The following is a 17,077-nucleotide window of genomic DNA, read 5'->3' on the forward strand; positions in this document are numbered from 1 at the left end:
AGGCCTAAGAATCTGGTTAGCCCATCTGTTTTTATCCGAAAATGTATTTAACATAAAAACCAAACTTTGGTTGTTAGAACGAAATAATATACGCTTATTGCAAAGGCTAGGTCCCCACAAAAGAATGGCTACATATATGGCGAAAAGGTCTAAAATTGCTCCCTTCTTAATAATATTACTGTAAGACCAAGAACTAGGCCATCTGTTTGCCGACCAGTGCGATTTAAAAGATAAGCCAAAACCTTCTGATTTGTCTGTAAAAATATACAAATACAAATCTTCGGCAAATACAAACGGGGTCTGCCACATTGTCTTGCCATTAAATTTAGATAGGAACGACAACCAAGTTCTCAAATCCTTCTTAAGCTCGCTACCTAATCTCAGGTGTGAATTAGGCGCAAAGTTACCTGCTGTGGCATCGTATAGCCTTCTCGAAAAAACCCTACCCATGGGTTTGATTTTTAAGGCAAAGATCAAGGAACCTAATAATGACTGCAAATTTTTCAATAAAACTTTTTCCTTCGACAAAAACAGATTAATCATATAGCAAATTTTGGCAATCTTTTCAGCAGGGAAAGAGCATGTCTTAGATTCAGAATCTATTAGAATACCCAAAAATTCCAAAGAAGTACAAGGAGACACGGTTTTTTCTTCTGCAATAGGTATTCCAAAATGCTCGCAAACTTTAACAAACTTATCCATCAAAGCAAAACAAAGGTCAGAATCTCTGAGACCAATAAACAGGAAATCATCAAGATAATGCACTACTCCGCCACCTTTTGATTTGAACTCCACTACCCATTGAAGAAAAGTTGCAAACGTTTCAAAATAATAACAAGATGATGAAAACCCCATAGGGAGACATTTATCCAAAAAAAATTATCTTTAAAACAAAAACCAAGGGAACTGAAACCTCTCGGATCAAGTGGTAACAACCCGAACGCAGCTTTTATGTCAGATTTTGCCAGCAATGACTTGTGACCAAAACTTTGCAGAAACTCCACTGCAACATCAAACGAAGTGTACTTCACTGAACAAATTTCCGTATCCACTTCATCGTTTAGGGAACTTCCTATGGGATACGATAAGTGATGAATCAATCTTAACGAATCCACCTCTTTTTTAGGAACTAAACCCAAGGGAGAGACCCTGAAATTACGGAGGAGAGTCAAATGGGCCCTCTACTCTACCTGCTTCAATCTCTTTTAATATTTTTTCCTCGACTATCATTGGATAATCTAACGCTGATCGCAAATTGTGCCATTGTTTGCAACCAGTACCTGAAAATGTTGGAACAAAAAATCTGTCACAGAAACCATTTTTCAGCAGGTAACTACTCTCCGTGTCTGGGTACATATTTTGTAACTTCACTGGAGTCAGCGCTCTTTGAAAGTGCATCTTTATTGGGTCCTTGCTGACAAATTTTGTGACTGACGTTTGAAGCATCTAAACATTGCATGTGTACCCCCCGCAAAACGAGCACTCATGGCGAAAACGACAGTTTGCAGCCCACTTACAGCTTGATTTGTTGAATGCAAAACACACCCCTTTTTTACTAGGTGTAGACATATTCTGCTTATATGATGCGAACTTCTGGGGCAACATCAAAGTTAGCCATAATCCCAGGTCTTTTTTACCCCATGATAGGTTAGGGTGCATGGCTAATTTTTGACGAAATGCTTCGTCATATTGTAACCATGACATGACCCCAAAGTTCTGATATGCATCCAAAATTGAATCTAAATGCTGAAACAGCCCCAAACATAACGAAGGGTGTTTTTCACCCAGTACAGTAGCATAGATAGCAAATGCTTGAAGCCAATTATTAAATGACCTCTGAATAACCACCCATTTCTTTTCTTCCGGTTCATCTTTTCTTTCATACCTATGATATTGTTCTTTAATTGACGGTAAAAGGGAGAAAATATCAATGTATTCCCCGTGCCAAATTTGTTCTATTACTGACATATTAATATGGAAATCAAGTGGGGACATCTCACATGACAAAGATTCTTTTAACAGGACTTCTGGCAGCCCTGGTTTTACAACTACTCTGCTGCTGGCTACAAACTCATGAGGGCGTAACACTGGGGCTGTTCCTGCAGACATACATTCACTCAACACTTCTTTAACCAAACACTTCAAATTAGCATACAAGGGGGTAGATAAAGGGACATTAAAAATCTCACCCCTCTGATCCTGTGTGTCGACCGGGTCCAAGGAAGCTTCGGCACTCAAGCCTGTCATGGCAGGTGAATGCTGCTAAGGAGATGATTCCTGGCATACTTCGGTATCCATTGCCATTGAGACTGCTCTTCATGATAAAGCAGCAGCTACCGCCTCGCTGTCTTCATTTGCACAGACCGCTGCTGAATGACGCCTGGCTTGTACTGGGGTTCCCTGGGCCGCTGCAGCTCTTTTACGGCTGCCATGGCTAGATGTCTCCGGTAAGTTCAAATTCACCGCTGTTTCCCCCGGTGCTCCTCCCTGTCGCCTCACTGACGTGCCAGTGGCTGTGTCTGATGACGTGGACCGGCTTCGCCGGAGTTCTCGCATTGTGCTGCCTGTGTTCCGGTGTGACTTCTCCTGCCTCATACCGTACATATCCTGTGTGCGGTCAGCCAACCTGGATGCCTGAAGCGGAGGGGAATATGTAACCTGGGCTCTCCGATTCCTCCCGGAGCTGCGACGTGACGACACCGGGATGGAAACCGCTCCGGAAGAGTGTGGAGGAGGTGAGGATCGTGACAACGGAGCCGGTAAAACCACCGGAACGGGGGCCGGTTCAGTAGCGGGACCCGACTCTAGGCAGCTCCTTAACCACTGGATGCCGCCTTCTTCTTCTGCCCTCATAAGTAACTGCTGAAGTAGTGAATCCATCTTCATCCTGCTTATCTTGAAATCTTCTTGAGGTAAACTGAGGTAACGGTCCCAAACAGCTGATTATATACCATAAATTCTTCCCGCTCATACTCTGTCAGCCAATCAAACAGGTTCAAAAAAAGAGTGGGAAGCCAATCTGCCTAACAACAGTGAACCTGCTCGTGAAATATCACAGCTTACTGAAACATTAACTCTTTGTAAACCAGAGCTTAAAAAACCAACTGAACACCATCAAATTAATAGTTATGGGAGCCGCGTTATCATGCGACCCCCCTTGTATTCACTAAGGGGAGGGCGTTCAATAGCTGCTGCTGTAAAGAAACAGATTGTATACGGACAGCACATGGATGACAAGCAGGAAAAAAAATCTTCCCACTTATCTGGATGAAAGAAAAAAAGGTTTTGGTACTGTCTTAGCCAGTTGAAAAAATATTATTTGTTTATTTCAATGCCCATTTATTGTGCAACGCTTGTGCTCCTTTTCTGCATATATTTGAGTTTTTTCAGATACTTTATTATACCATGCCTGATGGAAGAAACCTAAGAAGTCTTGAAAGCTTGCTTTGTAACATCATTTATTTTATGTTTGTTAGCCATTAAAAGGTATCATAACTACAAGATTAGTATTTCCATCACTTATCTGGATGAAACTCTGCACGATTTATTGCATGCTCTTGTGAACCTACCTTTATGAACACCATTTCACTGATTCTCAGCCTTTCTAAATCTTCTCTTCCAGCATGTTTACTATATACAGTTGTAATACATATTAAGTCAGGTCAATAACTGCTAAAAAGTTGGGCTTCGTACAAAAAAATGCGTTGTGACTAGTGATGAGCAATCATGCTCGGGTAAGGTGCTCTCTGAACATGTTCAGGTGTTATCTGAGTCTTCGGCATACTTGAATAATATGTTCGGGTCCCCGCGGCTGCATGTCTTGGGGCTATTCGACAGCCGCAACACATGGAGGAATTGTCTAACAAACAGGTAATCCCTGCACGTGTTGCGGCTGTCGAACAGATGCGAGACATGCAGCCACGGGGACTAGAGCATAATATTTTTTTACCACGCCGAAGACACTCAGCACCCAAGCATGCTCAGAATACACCTTATCTGAGCTTATTCACTCATTACTAGTCATAATTCATCAGATGCCATATTATTAAGGTATTCATTTTACTCTAGAAGTTTTTCTTCTCGGGAAGAATATATGGTGTATAAACTATATGTGGGGGCTGCATTAGACATTTTTTAGGCGCTGCGCACACAACTTGCTAAGACCTGAGAGATTACTGTTACTGTTGGACATAGGGAAAATTAAAGGAAACAAAGTGACAACATTTCCAAACAAACTGCTTAGGTAACTAGTTTCCAAAATTCCAAAGCCTTAGTTTTTTATTACTGCAGGTAAAATGTATTTCTATATTTATTTCTACAAATCATTTCGGTATGTGTTATTTTTATTATAATTATTTTGACTTACTATAGTGCAGCCAGCAACTCTTTGACTAGCTGAGCTCTGGCTTTATGCTGGCTTTAAGAGCTAGTAAGTACTAACTACCAGTGCTGATTAATTCACTTGGCCTTGTGTTATGTCTGGGTTAATTCTGTATGTAATTGCCTCCCTGCAAGACATTAAAAGTAACTATATACAAAGCAGATGAAACAGAGAAACAACACTGACATCTTGTGGCTATAAGTTTTTAAAAAATGTATTTTCTACTATAATCACTTTCTATGTGTTTTTCCTATAGGTGCATGCTGGATTCAGCTCCTGCTTATTAGGTTTATATAAGTCAATCATTGCTCAATTACTATCCCATCCACATGGGCCAACAAATCCGTATGGGAACAAAAGATTTGTTAGCAGGATCATTCTGTCACCATACAACATGCATGTTGTAGCAGCACATGTCCTATTTACATGGGGCAATGTTCTGACAACAATGATTTTTTATAAGAGCATAAACTATCTGATCACCTGACAAACTAGTATTTTGCTTGTTCTATACTTGATCAATGGCATATTTATGTGAGAGGATGATCGAGAATTAACATTCTTATGAGCACTCATTTGCGGATTATCAGTCCAAGCACATGAGCCTTAGACCACACTCATACATTCAGTATTTGGTCAGTATATGTAAGCCGAAATCAACAATGTGTGAAAAATACTGAAGTGTTGACCTGTTTCTATTATACTTTTCCGCTGATTGTTCCACTACTGACTTTGGCTGATAAATACTGTTGCAAAATACTGACCACATACTGAACATGTGAACGTGGCCCTCAGGTGAAGCCAATGCTTGAGTTGGACTCATTGTAATTAGCGAAGAGCAGGGCCGGACAGGCCATTTGGCAATTCTGGCAAATGCCAGAAGGGCCTGACTGGTCATGGGCCGCCTTGTCTGCTAAGATGTTAACAGAATCGGTGTTCTCAAGATACCCATAGAGTTAACAGTTTTGATGGAGCACAAAGTCGCTGACTCCGTCACTTACACCAGCAGGCCACGGGAATCATTAGAAATATTGGTCTTGTAGAAAATCTTCCTTTCCTCAATCCAGGGTAATATTAGATATATATCCCATCTGGTTCATGGGGACAGGGACAGCATGGGCCTCTGTGATTTCAAAGGTCAGGGCTGAATTTCAGCCCCAGTCCGTACCTGGCTATCAGCGAACGTGCTCAGATAACATTTTATCTGAGCACACTTGGTTCTTATCCGAGCATCTGGGAGCGCTCATATATTATGTTTGAGTCACAAGTCACTGCGGCTGAATGATTGGCGGCTGTTAGACAGACACAATACATGTAGGGATTCCTTAACAAACAGGCAATCCCCACGTGTTCAAGCTGTTAACAGTGCAAATCATGCAGCCACAGGGGTTCGAACAGAATATACGAGCACTCCCAGATGCTCGGATAATGCCAGAGTCTTATCCGAGTAGAGCACGTTCGCTCATCACTAATTGTTATACATTGTGGCTTAAGGCCCCGTCACACTAAGCGACATACCAGCGATCCCGACACCGATATCAAGGTGTCAGGATCGCTAGTAAGTCGCTATGTGATCGCTGGTGAGCTGTCACACAGACAGCTTCACCAGCGATCAGCACAGCGATGCCGAGCGCCCGGCATCGCTGGCCATCGCTGAAAAAAATAGAATCAAAATAAAAAATATAGTTATTCTCACCTTCCGACGTCCCGTTCAGCCATCCTGCCTCTCTCCACGCTCCGGTCCCAGTGATCCTTTGCACGAATGACCGCAAGATGTCACGGTCTCGAGGAATAAGAAAGTCTCACAGTCATTTGTGCAACGGATCACTGGGACCGGAGTGTGGAGAGAGGCAGGATGGCTGAACGGGACGTCGGAAGGTGAGAATAACTATATTTTTTATTTTTTTAATTATTTTTTACACCTGATCGCTGGTCTCCCGCCTGTCACACACAGCGATGCGTGCTGGCCAGCGGGAGACCAGCGACCAAAGAAATGTCCAGAGATTTCTTGCAGCGATCAGCGATACCGGCAGGGGGGCCACTCGCTGATCGCTGTCACACATAGCGATCTCGCTGGTGAGATCGCTGTTACGTCACAAAAGTTGTGACTCAGCAGCGATCTCGCTACCGAGATCGCTTAGTGAGACGGGGCCTTTAGACTAGATGATTTTCGGCTCAGCAACCAAAACAAAAATGAAGGCTTTCCCTCCAGCTCTATCTGCTGCTCCACCAGCTCTGCCTGTCTACTGTACCACCAGCTCTGCCTGTCTGCTGTACCACCAGCTCTGCCTGTCTGCTGTACCACCAGCTCTGCCAGTCTGCTGTACCACCAGCTCTGCCTGTCTACTGTCCCACCAGCTCTGCCTGTCTGCTGTACCACCAGCTCCGCCTGTCTGCTGCTCCACCACCTGTCTGTCTGCTGTTTCACCACCTCTGTCTGTCTGCTGTTCCACCACCTCTTTCTGTCTGCTGTTCCACCACCTCTGCCTGTCTGCTGTACCACCAACTCCGCCTGTCTGCTGCTCCACCACCTCTGTCTGTCTGCTGTTCAACCACCTCTGCCTGCTGTTCCACCACCTCTGTCTGCTGTTCCACCACCTCTGCCTGTCTGCTGTACCACCACCTCTGTCTGTCTGCTGTTCCACCACCTCTGCCTGTCTACTGTTCCACCAACTCTGCCTGTGACTCGCCCCCAGAGGCCGTGGGGTACTCAGTGCCGGGCCCGTTGATTACAATGGGAGATGTCACAGTGGCAATGACCCGGTCCGTGGCCTCAGGCGGTCAATGTAAAAGTGGTAGAGTGATGGGGATAAAGTCATTGAGATGATTCGTGATGCCACCTGTGGTTTCTGGTCAGTTTGACCAGCGCTGCAGGGTTGCTTCCCTGGGACAGATGGTGTGGGGCAGCAATGATGTTGTAGCCCTCCACAGGTAGGGCTGTAGTCCCAGGGCAGAGTAGATGAGGTTGGCAAATGAGGAGATAGTGAGGAGAAGTAGATGGTGCAGTGTTAGGCACAGAGATGTAGCAGTGCTGAGTGGGTTGGCGCAGGAAGAAGGCAATGAGACAGATGAATGCAATTCCAGTTCTTTTACTCACATTCTTGGCACAGACAGGTGCCCGCTTCAATGCTGCGGTCTCCAGATCAGGGGCTCAGCCAACTCCCAGGCAGATGGAATTAACCTTTCCAGCTCTCCATTTAGTGTGCCTGTTCTGAACGTCTGCTTTCTAGCGCTTATACTGAAGTACTTGTAGTTGTGTGTTAAACCCAAGTTCCTCCTCTCCGATGTTCCTTGGAACTCTACTCACATGACAAGTGACTGTAGCCTGCTTCAGGGACTCCATCCATCATGTCCTGGCTCACACATAGGTTGCCACCGTGTCTTCGAGTCTTTTGTGGGAATAGAGTGGTCACAGCTCCTATTCCTCCGGTGTCTGCTGCTGGAACCTTAGTTTCACAAACAGCCTCGCGGACTGGACCCCGGCCATGCGCTTCAAACTTCAGGAAGGGTTCTGCTCTGACCCTAGTCCTTAGTTCTCTTCTCCTCACGTTCCGTGCTAAACTATCTTCCTTCTGCAGAATCAGGCCTTCTATTTCTTGTTCCCGTGCCAGCAGCTCCAGGTCACTGAAGTCTGCTGCAGCATCTCCTTCAGTCCATCCCTCTCTCGGGATCTTCTCTCACAGACTGACTTTTTCCTAATATTCTCCCGCTCTCTTGTGCAGTCTAAGCTCCACCCACCTCCCAGCACTCTTCGTGTTCCAAGCAGGGAGCAATGAAGGTTGCTCTGCTACACTACTGTTTGTGTGGGATATAGGTGTTGGAGGCTGGTCAGGTGTTCCATCTTACCCGGAGAGTGAGATACTACACCTCAGGAGGAGGTGCAGTACCTCTGTGGCGACTGAACCCTCAGGGGCGCCACACCTGTCTGCTGTACCACCAGCTCTGCCTGTCTGCTGCTCCACCACCTCTGTCTCTCTGCTGTTCCACCACCTCTGCCTGTCTGCTGTACCACCAGCTCCGCCTGTCTGCTTTTCCACCACCATTGCCTGTCTACTGTTCCACCAGCTCAGCCTGTCTGCTGTACCAACAGTTCCGCCTGCCTGCTGTTCCACCAGCTCTGCCTGTCTGCTGTTCCACCATCTCTGCCTGTCTGCTGTACTACCAGCTATGTCTGCTGTACCACCACATCTGCCTGTCTACTGTACTACCAGCTCTGCCTGTCTGCTGTTTCACCAGCTCTGCCTGTCTGCTGTACCACCAGCTCTGCCTGTCTGCTGTTCCAACAGCTCTGCCTGTCTACTGTACCACCAGCTCTGCCTGTCTACTGTACCACCTCCTCAGTCTGCCTGCTGTTCCACCACCTTTGCGTGTCTACTGTACCACCAGCTCTGCCTGTCTGCTGTTCCACCAGTTCTGCCTGTCTACTGTACCACCAGCTCTGCCTGTCTACTGTACCACCTCCTCTGTCTGTCTGCTGTTCCACCAGCTATGTCTGTCTACTGTACCATCTTCTCTGCCTGTCTGCTGACCACCAGCTCTTCCTGTCTACTGTACCACCACCTCTGCCTGTCTGCTGTTCCACCAGTTCTGTCTGTCTGCTATGCCACAGGCTCTGTCTGTCTGCTGTTCCACCAGTTCTGTCTTCTGTAAAACAGGCTCTGCCAGTCTGCTCCATCACCTCTGTCAGTCTAAGGTCCAACAAGCTGTCTACTGCAGGCTCTGTGTCTGCTCCTCCACCAGCTCTGTCTGCTGTCCAAGAGGCTATTTCTGTCTGCTGTCCAACAGGCTCTGTCTTGTCTGCTGTTCCACCAGCTCTGTCTGCTGTTCCATCAGCTCTGTCTGCTGTTCCATCAGCTCTGTCTGCTGTTCCATCAGCTCTGTCTGTCTGCTGTTCCACCAGCCGTCTCCTGTCCAATGGACTGTCTGTCTGCTGTTGCACTGGCTCCGTCTGTCTGCTGTCCCACTCCCACCAGATCTGTCTTTCTGCTGTTCCACCAGCTCTCTCTGTCTGCTGTTCCGCCAGCTCTGTCTGTCTGCTGTACCACCAGCTCCACCTGTCTGCTGTTTCACCATCTCTGCCTGTCTGCTGTTCCGCCAGCTCTGTCTGTCTGCTGTACCACCAGTTCCACCTGTCTGCTGTTTCACCATCTCTGCCTGTCTGCTGTTCCACCAGCTCTGTCTGTCTGCTGTACCACCAGTTCCACCTGTCTGCTGTTTCACCATCTCTGCCTGTCTGCTGTACCACCAGCTCTGCCTGTCTGCTGCTTCACCAGCTTTGTCTGTCTGCTGTTCCACCAGCTTTGCCTGTCTGCTGTTCCACCAGCTCTGTCTGTCTGCTGTCCACCAGCTTTGCCTGTCTGCTGTTCCACCAGCTCTGCCTGTCTGCTGTCCACCAGCTTTGCCTGTCTGCTGTTCCACCAGCTCTGTCTGTCTGCTGTTCCACCAGCTCTGCCTGTCTGCTGTCCACCAGCTCTGTCTGTCTGCTGTTCCACCAGCTCTGTCTGTCTGCTGTTTCACCAGCTCTGTCTGTCTGCTGTTTCACCAGCTCTGCCTGTCTGCTGTTCCACCAGCTCTGTATGTCTACTGTCCAACAGGTTCTGTCTGCCTGCTGTTCCACCTGCTTTATGCTGCATCAATGATACTGCCATATACTGTAGCTAAATGATGGAGGCTGCTGTTTTGGTACTGTATAACATAAAATAACTGAATAAAACCTTCAAATGTGTTTCTACTACTGTAATATTGATAATCTTTCAATAGGCTAGGTATCGGGGTTTCCGATCCTTGTAACACCACCAACCAGCTGCTAGCAGCTCCAGCCACCCCTGATGCAAGCAGTGTAAAAAGAGAACACTAAAGCTGTGAACGCTGTTGACTGCTGCCAGGTTCTGACAATCAGCTCATAATACTTTACCTGGCATTACTATTTGTCATCTTAAAATAGAAAGTACAAATGTTAAAATCTTAATGCTGTTATCGAAAATTTAGGAGGACATACCTCTAGCAATGTTTCCACATTGTTCTAATGTAACTCCTGATAAAGGATAGATGGGTACCAGGTCGATAGCTCCAAGGCAGGGGTGTACAATATCATGTTGGGAATGGTCTATGCACGAGAAACCTTCCACACAGGAAGTCACAACAGACGTACCTTAAATGGTAGAATAAATCACATAATCGCTTTCATTACTAGTACATTAACATGTGTTCCAACTAATAAAGTAGCATAAATGCATTCAATATTTTATATTATACATGAAACTCTCCTTTTATCTGTAGAAAGACAGGAGGCAAGAAACAGACTTTCTGTATAGCAGCCCATATGGCTTAATAAACTGTGTGCCATTTACCAGCTACATTATATGAATTCACTCACGTCCAGTTTAAGGGTATGTTCCTGTGTGACAATTTTCTTGTGGAATTTTAGTCCCAGAAAGTCCAGAGCGATCCAGTATTTCACTTTGGAAATGCTTCAGACTTGCTGCCCATTTCACCCTTTAACAGCTGCATTCACACATCCGTTGCACACAGTAGCGTAGCTATGGGTGTTGCAGAGCGGGAAGTTGCCCTGAGCCCACTCACATGGTAGGGCCTACTCAGATGGACCGTCACTCTTACTTGTGTCAGCACATTCAGCTGTCGGTGTTTAGTTCTGAGTCTACATTGTTATCACTATGCACCAAAAAAGAGTATGAACCGCACCTCCAAAAATCATGCAATGATCTAATGCCTCTTAGCAAAAATTTATAGAACTGAAGATGAGTTTCTTAGTTTAACATTCTGATCAGAGTGTATGAAGCCCACTGCCATGTCGGCAAACCTCGTAGTTATCTCTACACATAGAGATAATAGGCCATTTAAACAAGCACTTGGCTCAGGAAAGTGAGATCCATGATTAAGAGACTTGTCAGTGCTACTGGGCTAAGGGTTTTGATATATATATAACTACAGCTTGTCAGTAACTGAAAGTGAGGGGGATATGTCAGGGTCCTGTCAGCGTCGGCAAACTAACTGCAGGGATACTGTAGTAGAGGAGAGGGAAACGCTGGTCAGACAAGCAGAGGTCATAAACGGAGATGGTGGCGCGGTACCAGAGGAACGAGCAGAGAATAGTCAAGTTACAGGCAGAGAGTCGTACACAGAGAAGATAGCGCAGTACAAGAGGGACAGGCAGAACTCGTAACAGGGATGGAACCGGATCAAAACCAAGCGAGCAACAAATTATCAGATACAAGGCACATGTACACAAGAGGTCAACTAACTCAGCCGAGGACAGGAGTATAACTGACACCGGTCCTAGGTCGAGTGGCCACTAAATAGCCGCCCTGTGCCAGAGAGAGGCAGAAACAATTAACCCCTGTCTGACCAGGACGGGCCAAAGACAAAACCCCGTCCTGGATCATGACAGGAGGTACGTGAGCTGCTAACTACTGTATGTATGTAAATCATTGGGCTGGAGAGAAGTGGCTGGCATGTTAAGATTTATCACCTCTTCACACACTTGCCCAAGGTCTGGGTATGCACTGGTGGCTGAGGTGCATGGAACCAACTTTATACTATGTAAGATAAAAGCTCTCATTAGAGGAAAATGACAGCAGATAGAAAAAGCAAGTCAGTTGCAAACTTATTTTAATGTTGTCTACCTAATTAATGCAGTTTAATTATTTGAGAACGCCACTTTAAACCCTGAGGTAGCGAAGCCGGCATTTGTCTCCCTGCCCTAGAACACTTCATTTTGTAGGCCCAGGTCACTTTTGACCTGCAGTCCACAAACAACAGGGGAACGTGCAGGACATCAGAGTCCTGGCACAAATAGGATGTCACCACTGCATCACTCCACATCACAAATGCTCAGGACCGACAGCTCTCTGGAAGAAAAAGTCATATTTGTTGATGGCTCTCGATTCTGACTGAATGGCACCTATGTGACAAGATTTGCAGTGCTGGATGAGACCACAGGCATCCAGAGTCTTGTCAGGTTGCCAGGTCATATGTCAGCATAACAGGCTGAACTGGAGGTTGTCAAGGAGGCTCTCCTTCTTTGACCTTCAGGGAATCTAACGATATATAGTGACAGATCACATGTAGTTCGATCTCTCACCCTACATCTGGACACATGGAAGAGACGAGGATTCGTGGGCAGCCAGAATAAATCCCTGGCCAATGTAATGGTCCTGAAGGAATTTTGTATTGGGGCATGGCACATCCGGCAGAGGCTGAAATCATTAAAGTCTCAGCACACCAGGGAAGAGAACAGCCTTTGACCTTAGGGAACAACAAGGCTGATGAATTGGACAAGTTTGCCACAGTATCTGGAGTCCTTTGGAAACCAGGCACTGAACAGATTCCTACATTCCAGATTGCAGTAACAAAGACAAAGCTCAAAGATGGCCCTCTGTCATTTGAGGAGGAACAGGTAAAAGATTCATTTTTAATGACACACATCACAGCTACTCAGCATCCCTGAACAATAAGTCAGGGCATCCTGTGTTATTATACCAGTACACAAAAACTTCCTCTACCAGTAGACAGGCAGCATCAGCAGGCAGAGCTGAGGAGACCAAACCATCAATTGTTTGAAAACTTTGACCAAGCCAAGTAACTGTCCCTCCTGAGGGACAAACTATACTGGTCTGGAATATTCAAAATGGTCACCAAACAGAGCCTGGTATGTGCTCAGGTTAACCCAAGTAAATCGGCCCTGAAGTCAGTGTTGCAGCAAGTTCTGCCAGCAGAAGGTCCATGGTCTGCAATCCAGTTTGATTACATCAGATCCTTACCAACAGCAATCCGTAACTGCCATAACACACTGGTGGTGGTGGATGTCTTCTCCAAATGGGTAGAAATCCCCTCGGTCAACCTTTCAGCTACCGGTACTGCATGAAATCTATGGGAACAGGTTCTGTCATGATGGGGTATCCCCAGAGTGATAGAATCTGACAGATGGACACACTTCACGGGTAAGTTCATGAAATTGCTTTGTGGATTCTTGTACACAAAGCAGAGGTTTCATGTCCCATATCACCCTAAGTCAGGAAGCATTGTGGTGCGAATGAAACATACCCTCCAAACACAGCTTTCTACAGTACTGCTGGAGAGGTGTTCCTCATGGGTAATGTCAATTTTTGCAGTGCTGATGGGTATCCGAGAGACAAAGGCAACCAGTACCACTCAATTATAGCTGATGAAAGGACATAAAATGCCACTGTGTCTACCAAGTGAGCCCCAAATATCAGAGCCAATGAAGAATACCATTGCAGAGATACGCACCTCCAACAGGTTCAACAGAACCTGAAGGAATTACTGACTCGTGCAGCTTTGCTGTTGCACAAACTGTACCTGCAGGGGAAGACACCTATGCCATCTGTATGGATAAAGGTAATGTTGAAAATCTTCAGGCCAATTTGGACCATAGGATGCCAATATGGAAGGATCTTAACAGGTCCTTGAGGTAAAGGGTGACACAATTCTGAAGGTATAGAGGCCGATGACATCAAAGAAGAAATCCCGTACACGTCAGGAAACAGTTTGGATCCATATTGACCAAGTAAAGGCCACCCGAGCCTCCCCAACTCAAGACCAGCATAACAAATAGAGATGGTTGAGGGGAAGTTGTTAGGTTGTAGGTGGATCCCTAAGTTTATCATTCAACACATACTGTACATATAATGCCATATTCTAACCAGTCAAAACGCACCTGCAACGTTTCTACCAATCAATTTGCAGATCCCATAATAATTCCTCAATTGTCATCTCCGGGTCATTTCATTTCAAGTGATCCAAATCTGAATTTTTTTTTACTTGATAAGTTAGGATATTTATTTTCTTTGGTGTTTTTGATGTGCTACTTTAGTGAATTTAATAAGTTAAATTTTTATCTTCATTAGTTAATGTTTTATAGATTTTTAAAGTCTGGAAAAAATTGAATTTTGGGTTTGTATGACTTTACATTTGTTATATCTCGGGCTAGAATTAGGATAAAAAGATGGGAGAGGCATCATTTTGTTCAGAATTGTACAGATTGCAAAGGATTTAATTTGATATATCACAAGTCTATATTTGTTGATATTTTGTTTATGAGGAGTCAAATTCTAAATTTGATGGGCATTTTTGGAAAAACTATGTTATAAATTTTTCAAAAAACGCATATGTGTTGTGTTCTTGGTTACATTTGTTCAGAGATTGAAGTTGGGTTCTTAATAGGATCATATTTTGAAGCCTGATTTTTTAAATATAGTCTCATCCTAATCATATATGTTTAATGGTAAATTAAAAGAATCAATATATCTAACATAAATATACATGTAACAAATCTTTTATTGTTACATCACTAGACATGACCTTTTTCAAGTTTTTAAAAAGAAAAGTATAGTAGTTAAATCACCATGCTATGAAATAAAACAATATGAACTATTAAACAATTAATAGTAAGTCTTTACAATGACCTTTATCATCAATTTGTCCCTTCTACTGGGTGAAATGTAATATTGTCCGCAATCACTTGTTAACAATGGCTGTTTCCTTCTGTGTCAGAGTATGTCCAGCTGTTATGGGCTCTGGATCCACCCGTGTTAATATCTGATTTTTGTTTACTTGTAAAATGTTTTTCTGTAAATGATGAACTGGGGGGAGGGGGACTGCAAATTAAGTGACCGGGGCAGGGGGACTGCACATGAGGAAGTGAGTGGGGGAGGAGGACTGCAAATGAAGTGACCAGGGGAGAGGGACTGTGCATGATGAAGTTAGTGAGGAGGGGGACTGCAAATGATGAAGTGAGGGGGGGAGACGGGGCAACCATCACCACAATGAAGGGGCCGATGTAGCATGATTAGTACATGATCATTGTCCCTACTAATGAATAAGGGACATAGATATCAGTGACTCTTGCTACATCTAATCAAAGTAAAGAATATCTCTTTTGACACCCCATAAACTAGAAATATCGGCTTGAAAGAGCATTCCTGCAAATGATGAATTGAGGGTGGGGGGTGGGGAGAGCAAACTATGACTTGGGGTCTGGGGGGGAGCAAAATGATGAATTTTGAGCGTGGGGGGAGTAAATGATGATGTATTGAGATTGAAGGATGGGGGGTAGTAAATCATGAATTAAGGCTGGGGGACAACAAATGATTAATTGGGGTGGGGCAGCAAATAATGATAAATTGAGGGTGGGGAGAGTAAATGATGTATTGCATTTTGTGGGAGAGAAGTTGATGATGAATAGAGGGTGGGAGAGAGAGACGACATGACATAATGAATTGTGACAGGAGGGGCATGTAAATATAATGAATCGGGGGAGTGGGAGGTACATAGTGGGGGCGTGTTGAGGATGCAGTGACTGGTATTAAAATGGGGGAAAGAGTTCAGGTGCTAATTAATTTATATATTTATTAGGTGGGGAAAGTGGGTATTTATAGTTGATGGGGTCACAGTGGTGGATTATAATTTATATTTGGAATGGTGAGTTGCATAATAACTAATTATATATTAATGGTGGGTGCATGTCTGGATACAGCTGCATAGTGTAGAAGAAAGGGAAAATGTGGGGAATGTGCACTGGAAGTGATGTTCTAGGTAACTATATTATTTTATGCAGAGATGATTCCTAGCTGGAAGAAGTGATGGCAGTATGCGCTGCATGAAGAAGAAAAGAAGGATGAAGAAGAAAAGAAAGATGAAGGACTTCAACTATCACTGGTAGGTCAGTGTATTACCTGTAAACTTACACTACACACTGTATGCTATGCACAGAGGTCTTGTGTATAATGTCACCAGTGATCACTGTATTACCTGTACATTGACACTATATTCAGAGCTCCTGGATATGGCACTGATCATCCCTGTACTACCTGTACACTGACACTATAAACAGAGCTCCTGGGTATAATGTCACTGGTGATCACTGTATTACCTGTACAATATATACTGTATACTATATACAGAGCTCCTGTGTATAATGTCACTGGTGATCACTATATTACCTGTACACTGACACTATATACAGAGCTCCTGTGTATAATGTCACTGGTTATCACTGTATTACCTGTACACTAACACTATATACAGGGTCCTGTATATTTTGTCACTGATCACTGTATTACCTGTACACTATATACTGCATACTATATATAGTGCTGCTGTGTATAATGTCACTGGTGATCACTGTATTACCTATATACTGACACAAAATACAGAGCTTCTATGTATAATGTCACTTGTGATGACTGTATTATCTGTATACTGACAGTATATACAGAGCTCCTGTGTACAATGGTACTTTGTATTTTGATTTTTATTAATGATCAGTATTGTAGCATTCAGTCACTATGTGATGGTAATGCATGGACAGGTCATGGTGTGGAGGTATTTGTTTCTTGCATGTGGTATTATTCAGTCAATATGTGATGGTAATATGTGGTCTAGTCATGGTGTGGCAGTATTTGTTTCTTGCATGTGATATTATTCAGTCACTATGTGATAATAATATGTGGTATGGTCATGGTGAAGCCGTATTTGTCCCTTGTATGTGGTATTATTCGGTCATTGTGATTTTAATATGTGGTCTGGTCATGGTGTGGCGGTATTTGTGTCTTGTAGGTAGTATTATTTGGTCACTATGTGGTGGTAATATGTGGTCCGGTCATGATGTGATGGTATTTGTCACTTGTATGTGGTACTATTAGGTCACTATGTGTG

At 44.4% G+C, this 17,077-nt stretch overlaps 1 protein-coding gene across 1 annotated transcript in view; it reads right to left on the reverse strand.

The window, feature by feature from the left end:
* FTCDNL1 (formiminotransferase cyclodeaminase N-terminal like) overlaps positions 1-17,077 on the reverse strand; it is a 64,293-nt gene that overhangs the window by 29,611 nt on the left and 17,605 nt on the right. The window contains exon 2 of the mRNA XM_073551431.1: positions 10,380-10,532. Coding sequence (XP_073407532.1) covers positions 10,380-10,532 — 153 coding nt within the window. The remainder of the gene's footprint in view (positions 1-10,379; positions 10,533-17,077) is intronic.

Source organism: Dendrobates tinctorius, unplaced genomic scaffold (assembly GCF_039654945.1).
Source record: "Dendrobates tinctorius isolate UK_male_01 unplaced genomic scaffold, ASM3965494v1 ptg000177l, whole genome shotgun sequence".
Classification (NCBI taxonomy): Eukaryota; Metazoa; Chordata; class Amphibia; order Anura; family Dendrobatidae; genus Dendrobates; species Dendrobates tinctorius.